Genomic DNA, 7816 nt, shown 5'->3' with positions numbered 1-7816 from the left:
AAAAGAGAGTAAAAAATAAATAAATAGGCGTACATTAACTGACGGAATTAAAGGATTTTTCTGATGAGGTTTGTGAGTGTGCTGTAGCAGGTATTGTCGTTGTCGGGCAGAAAACTCAACTTGGGTTTTTCATAAATTAATGTGATACTTCGTTAGCGGTAGCAAAAAAAACAGCTGGTCTACAAGCTCACAATGCGTTGTGACGCATTGTGAGTCTTGTACATCGGCTATTTTCACTATTTTAGAAATATTTTGAAAGTGAAAGCGGTTAAGTGTGTCTGTGGGTTTTCATAAATATTGAACCAATGGAAAGTATTAAAAAGAGCTTGTGACTAAATGATAACTACATTGGATCCATTGGAACACAGGTTATTTTTTCCCCCATTCCCTGAAAAGTAACACGTTTGGACATAAAAGGTTTCCATCCGACGAGCGACGATATTATATCGCTCTAATAAAATGTAAGATGAGACTTTAATCACAAAGTACACATTAAAGGAGTAGTTCACCCCAAAAAAAATACTTATTTTCTATCAATTACACACGCAATGAAGCCCTGAATTCACGGAGATGTTTTTTTTTTGTTGCATTCCTTAATGTATAATAATGTTAATTATTGGTTTAGGAGTATAGGAGAAAACAATAGTTTTGGGTGAACTACTCCTGTCAACTTAGACGTTATTGTCCCAGAGATAATGTGGAGCCTAAACCCACGCAGTAAAATCCTCAAGTATTTCATTTAACCCATTAAGACCGGGAACGCATCTGTGTAACCACTTTAACCATTATTTTTATACTTTGGCTATTAAAACATAGCAGATATACAAGCTCGTAGCGTAGGGGGGGGGTCCCTGGAACAACATATTTTGAGATGGGGGTCCGCGGGCCAAATACATATAATTTTGGGGGTCCTTGACATGAAAAGGTTTTGTTCCAGGGACCCCAAGAAGCAAAGATTTGAGTTAAGAATGTAGTTTGAAAAATATATATATATTCAAAGATTTGCACAATGATCAAGATTTTTTTCAAAATTAGCAGATCTACAAGCTCATAGCGTGGCACTCGGTGCCGCGCTACGAGCTTGTATATCTGCGATTTTTTAAAAGCCAAAGTATAAAATAATGGTTAAAATGGTTACACAGATTAAGATGGACCAAAATGCCCCCCCCGGATCCTATGTGGGTCCATGCGTCCCCCGAGGCCTGTACTGTGTGCATACGTGTTCATGTTCCAAGTCCAAGCATACGGAGGACCGAAGTGGAAGTGAGGACCTGAATTACAACCTGAAAAGGAGGATAGTGATACCAGGCAAGCCAGTTTAGTTTCTCCTCTGTATAAAAGAATTCCAAACAAAGTAAAAAAAAATAAAAAAAAATTGAAGACATTTTAAAAATATTTAAAAAAATGTTCTAAGTTCTAAATGGTCTAATTGAGCCGTCGTACAAGCTTACAACGCATTGCGGATTTGCTTGTAGATTGGCTTTTTTTTCTGCCACGTGACACCGTCATACGACAAAGTATAAAACTGGGCTTAAGTGGTATTTTTCTTTCTTTATTTCTTCCTTACCCACTTGAACCCCAGCAGAGAGATTTGGTGTAGTTTACTAAGTCGAGGGGTTTAAGTGGCCAAACAGTGAAAGCCGATGCAAACAGAGCGAACATCTGCATAACTTCCATCTGCAGAGAGAGAGAAAAAGGCACTTGTATCTGAACCGTCAAGCTGTAGTCTCCATAAACAATGTCCTGGTCACTGTCACATGTCCAGTCTCTCCTCCAGACAGTCCAGTTATCACAGAAGTAAACAATGAAGACAGACAGTGTTATGGCCCCCCGGCTGTTCTTCAGTGACAGGAGTCGTGTAAACGTGTCCACAGGCCTACCATAAGTCAGCGACGAGAATGTTGTTATCCTGTGACGTGGTAGCCAAAAATAGTTCTGAGTATGACTTCCAATACGTGAAACCCCACAAGGAGAGTCTGAATTCAGTTCCTGGGCGTTTAAATGCTTAAAAGTGGAAACATTGCATAGAAAACAAGCGTCCTCGCGTCTCTTTTTGGTGAAGGAATGCCTCCAACGTATCAAACCATTATTTAAAGGAATACTACAACCACCAAATTACATTTTTTCCCTTACTTACTCATAACATGAAGCCTTGAATACGTGGAGAATGTTTGTTTTTGTCGCATTCCTTTACGGTGAATGAAGAATCCAAAAACCAGAGGCAAAAGTTGACGAATTGAAAAAATATAGGGGTCCACGATTAGAAAAACAATGTAAAAAAAAAAGTATCATTCAAGTGTCTTGCAACCTTTCGTATCCTCATTACTTCAAAAAGCGCAGAATGTGTAGTGTGAACAGAGCTCGTGTTGAATCCGAATTGGACGCCCAGGTGCGTACCCCGCCCGTGATAGGGGGGGGGGGGGGGGGGGGAGTCATTTTGGGTGAAATATTCCTTTCTTAAAAGTCACTTCCGGGGACCACCAAGCGGTCTATATTGACTCTGGTGGCTCTGTAACTCAGAGAGCGTACAAATGGAACCAAACGGTCCCCACATTTGTACACACTCAGTCAAATAAGTACTGAGGATTTTAAAGTGTAGATTCGGGTCCCAGAGAAAAGAAAAAACAAGTATCAAATGGAAGTGGTTCTCAACCTTTTCAGGCTGTGACCCCCCCCCCCCCCAAAATAATCAAATTTGAACTGGGAACCCCCCACCCTGACAAGCACTTGGAATTGAGGACATTGCATTTTTGTTTGACTCGGTTCCACAGATAAATGTTGGGAAAATAGCCAATCGACAAGCTCGGCTTGTAGATTGGCTACAATCTACAGGTTGAGAACCGCTGGTCTAATGCATATGAAACTAAGGGGGTCCTTGGCATGAAAAAAATAAAAAAGTAGAGAATCACAGGGTTAAAGTCGAACCGAACGCGAGCGACGTTTTTTCCCGCTAAGATAAATGGTACATGCTGTACGCCAGAGGCGCGGAGTACAGTCCCAAGTGCGACAGCGGCAGCAAGTGTCTGTGCTGGTGGTGCTGGTAGGCCGAGTACGACTGTCCGTACAGCGACATGGCGCCCAGGGGCAGCGGCAACGTGAACCCGGGGTGCAGCGCCACGGCCGCGGCGGCCGCCGTCTTGGCGTCGGCGGCCATCTTGTACTTCTCCAGCTCGGCCTCCTGGAGCCGCTTGGCCTTGGCGCGGCGGTTCTGGAACCAGATCTTGACCTGGGTCTCGGTGAGGGCGAGCGAGGAGGAGAACTCGGCGCGCTCGGCGATGGACAGGTACTGCTTCTGGCGGAACTTGCGCTCCAGCGCCAGCAGCTGGCCGGTGGTGAAGGGCGTGCGGGGCTTGCGGTTGGTCTTGTGCTTCCGCAGCGGGAAGCTGCTGCTGGGACTCGCCTGGCCTGTTTGGGAGGGAGGGAGAGAAACACGAGGACAATGATTCAATATGTGTGTGTGTGTGTGTGTGTGTGTGTGTGTGTTTGTGTGTGAGATACATAATCATGGTTTAACCCATTAAGACCTGAGGCGATTCTTAAAAATGATTTCTAAATCCTAAAACATTTTTTTTCAAGATTTTTCAAAAATAGCAGATCTACAAGCTCATAGCGCGGCACTTGGTGCCGCGCTATGAGCTTGTATATCTGCTATTTTTGAATAGCCAAAGGAATCTAAAGTGACACAGATGCGTTCCAGGTCTTAATGGGTTAACACATTAAAGGAGTAGTTCACCCCAAAAAAATATTTTCTATACATTTTCTATCAATTACACACCCCATGAAACATTGGATTGAATTCATGGAGATTTTTCTTTTGTTTTTGTCACATTGCTAAGACATTAATTTGATGACCGGCGGTCTCTCCCTACTGGATACATTAGCATCTTTCCATCGGTAATCTAATTATTGTCTCTTGTCTATTGGAATGCAACAAAAACTAAACAATCTAATCTCCATGAATTCGATGTTTCATGGGTGTGTGTAATTGATAGAAAACAAGTCATTTTTTGGCTGAACTACTCCTTTAAGACCTGAGGCCGATTCTACAAATGCCTAAAAATCTGTAGTTCTCAAAATGTTTTGTGCCAGGGACCCCCCCCCCCCCCCCCCCCCCCCCAGAAGAGAAGATTTGTGTTCAAGATTTTTAAAAAATGTTCAGAAATAGCAGATGTACAAGCTTACAGCGCGGCACACAGCGACGCACTGTGAGCTTGTATATCTGCTGTTTTTGAATAGCCAACGCTACATTTTAAAATGACACAGATTATTTCTCGGTTTTAATGAGTTAAAGCAAAAACCTCTGATTGGTGAAACAGCATGTAAAGGAGCCTCCTCCCACAACCAGAGGTTCATAAACCATTAGGCACAACATTGCAGAGTCTGTGCCCCGGTTCAAATCCCTCCTGAAAACCCACTTATATAGAGTCGCTTTTATTACCTAAAGACTTTTACCCGTTGTGTCCTATACTGTACTGCTGCATCATTGTTTTGCTTTTCATATTTTTTTATTTCTATGTTTGTGCTCTCCTACTGTATGGTGTATTTTATCTCTGTGAAGCACTTTGTAACTTTGTTTCCAAAGGTGCTACACAAATAAAGCTTTATTATCATTATTATTATTATTATTATTATTATTATTATTATTATTATTATTATTATGTAGAATTATGATGTTTAGGTGTTATCATTCTCAAAATTCTAAAAATATTTCTGCTGTTCTACATACAGCCAACCAGTTGATGAAATAGCAGAGTGAGGCTTTTTTTGAAATATCTGAGATCATTATGGTTTTAATAATAATAATAATAATAATAAACTTTATTTGTATAGCACCTTTCGTGACATGAAATGCAGCTCAATGTGCCTTACAGAGCAAGAATACAATTACAGTTACAACCAATTTAACAATAAGGCAGACAAAAGAAAAGCAAAAGCATAAAACAACATTAAAACGCCCAAGTTTATTTAAGATGCCTCTGACACAGGCTAGTGTGATCAATTCAAACACTCTCTAATCTATTCTATTGCTAGTATGACCACTTCAACAGGGTTCCCACACATTTTGACCAATGAATTTTCAAAACTTTTCCATAACTTTTCCAAAGTATTTTAGCCCATTTCTAGGCCTATAGCACTCATACGGTGCAATAATGAGTCTCTTACTCCAGTGTGCTTTCAATGCACCGAAACAGACTCGGGCGAAGGGCGAAACACGTGAAAAAACATCAACAGATCTACAAGCTCACAATATATCACAGTGCAACATGTTGTTAGCCTGTAGATCTATTATTTTTGTCACGTGTGACGTATACATTAGGCCGCTCTCACGCAGCACTACATTTGACCATGTTACATATTTCACGTAATATTAGATTGTTTTTCAGAAAATAAATAGCATTTTCCAAAACATTTGATTAATTCCAAACCTTTTCCAGGCCTGGAAAAGTTTTTATTAACCCATTAAGACCTGGAACGCATCTGTGTCATTTTAGATTTATTTGGCTATTCAAAAATAGCATATATATTGTAGATCTGCTATCTTTTTGAAATCTTGATTTTTTTTTTTTTTTTTTTTTTTTTTTTTCTTTTTTAACTGTTAATATTTAGAAAACATTTTTAAGAATCGCCTCAGGTCTTAATGGGTTAAAAAGTTTATTACAACATATTTCCAGGAATTTCATGAATGTGCAACCCTGCAAATACTCAATTCAATCTTGAAATGACAAACAACCCGAAAATAACAGATCTACAAGCTCACAACGTGTCGCAGAGCGACACGTTGTGAGCTTGTATAGATTGGCTATTTTCGGTCGTGCTTATATATAAGACATAGTGCCTTGTATGGAACCCATCCAAATGACTGAAATCAGTCGTAGTGACTGACAATGTATGGATTATAGTACAACTGCTTAGCCGCGCCACCCATGGGAGCCACCAGGGGTCGCCAGGGGACGCCTAATGGAAAGGAGAGGGAAAACAAACAAACTCCTCCAGTTCCACTAATATTAACATTTTTTTCCCCCCAGATGATTAGCTTAATGTGCAGCATTGTTTTCTCACTCAGCAGTTTAGGGTATCTGCACATTTCTAAAGGACTTTTGAGACCTTTTTAATACCAAATTGGCCAAATTGTCAAATATTACATAAGAAAGAGGCAGTATTGTGAAAATGGCCGATCGGCTATTTTCTCAATATTCATCTGTGGAACCGAGTTGAACTATCTAGCTAAGAACACATCGCGCTGTGAGCTTGTAGATTGGCTATTTTCCCCTTCTTTAAAAAAAAAATGCCATTTCACAATAGGGAGGCCGCTGCCTTGCAGAGCCCATGGATATTTGTAGGGTCCTTGACATGGAAACATTTGGGAACTCCTGTGTCACTGTCAACACATTCTCACAATAACTCATGATCACTTTCACCTCTTACGAAGACAATTTGTGAACTTACCACATGATAAAATATGTTCTTATTTATTCATTCATTCATGTATTCAGTCAATCATTCATAAATGTTATGGACAATAAGCAAATTGACTCAAAATGTTAGCAAAACACCAAAACGAGCTATTGAATTGTATACACATGGCACATTGTATTGAGACAGTAGCTCGTGAAAAGTGTTTGATCTGCACTACACTGTTATAAGGGGCCAGATAACTAACCTGTCTATCACAACGGAAAATAGCAGATCTACAAGCTCACGCGGTGTGACGTGGCGTGAGCTGGACCGGTGCAAGGCACGTTGATGCGTTGAGCTAAATACAAATCAGGCTTAATGATTTATTTATTTTCGTTTACTACAAACAAAAAACTAATTATAATTTCAAAAGATTTTCTAAAAGTAAAACGAAAAATAAAACATTTACGGAAAGTATAAATACATTTCCAAAACATTTTCAAGAGAATTTCTTAGATGAAAACAATTATTATAATCATAAATATAAAAAAAAATTAACTAAAAACTTTTAAGAAGATAGCAGATCTAAATGGTCGGGCTTGTAGATCGGCTATTTTCACTATAGTTTGAGTCCTGGGGAGAGATCTCATTTCTCTGTTGGGTTTGGAGCTGAAAAGTTTGGGATCCACTGGACTACATGATCAACAGCTGATCTAATCCAATCCAATCAGTTCCTCATTCAATCAGAACACTTACAGTATGTTAAACACAGTGTCGAGTCTACCTACCACAATGCAGAAATAGTCCTATTCTGTTATAGGTAAATGTACTGCATTTCTCTTTTTTTTTACTTGAGTAATACAACAAAAATATCAGCTTCAATATAGGCTATTTATACTTAAAGGTCCAAAAGTAAAATGCCCAATAATGTTCCATTTCACAATCATTATTATTGGATTGTAATTAGTAATGCATTAATGTGTTTGTCACTTTATTGTTTGCAGCTGGTTAAAGGTGAGACTGGTTTTAATTAGCCTAAGCCTACTGCTGAGTAGATTAACCATGTGATAGATAATCATTTATCACTTAATGTATGTTTTCGATGAATTATCTACATTTGCAAAGTAGACAAACTAGTAACTAAAGCTGTCAAATAATTGCAGGGGAGTAAATAACAATACAATAGAGCCTATCTGTCGCTGAGATAGTGGGGGAGTATAGGTAAAACAAATAAAAAATAAATACAAAATGTAAATAATCAAGTGAATCAAAAGTACCTCCAATGTGTAGGTAGGCCATTGGTTCTTAAAGTGGGATCCGGGGACCCCCAGCAAAATGTGTTAATACAACCATTTTTAACTACTTTAACCATATTTTATACTTTGGCTATTCAAAAATATCAGATCTACAAGCCAGCGTG

At 39.2% G+C, this 7816-nt stretch overlaps 1 protein-coding gene across 3 annotated transcripts in view; it reads right to left on the bottom strand.

Moving 5' to 3' along the window:
- Window positions 1-2698: 2698 nt before the first annotated feature.
- Window positions 2699-7816, bottom strand: part of LOC308090529 (homeobox protein MSH-D-like) — a 6887-nt gene continuing 1769 nt past the window's right edge. For all 3 annotated transcript variants that reach the window (XM_080435740.1, XM_080435741.1, XM_080435742.1), the window contains one exon: window positions 2699-3405. In XM_080435740.1, coding sequence (XP_080291866.1) covers window positions 2951-3405 — 455 coding nt within the window. In that variant the 3' untranslated portion in view covers window positions 2699-2950. The remainder of the gene's footprint in view (window positions 3406-7816) is intronic.

Source organism: Gymnoscopelus braueri (assembly GCF_963280865.1).
Source record: "Gymnoscopelus braueri genome assembly, chromosome: 8".
Classification (NCBI taxonomy): Eukaryota; Metazoa; Chordata; class Actinopteri; order Myctophiformes; family Myctophidae; genus Gymnoscopelus; species Gymnoscopelus braueri.
This window is presented reverse-complemented; position numbering and strand designations above follow the sequence as displayed.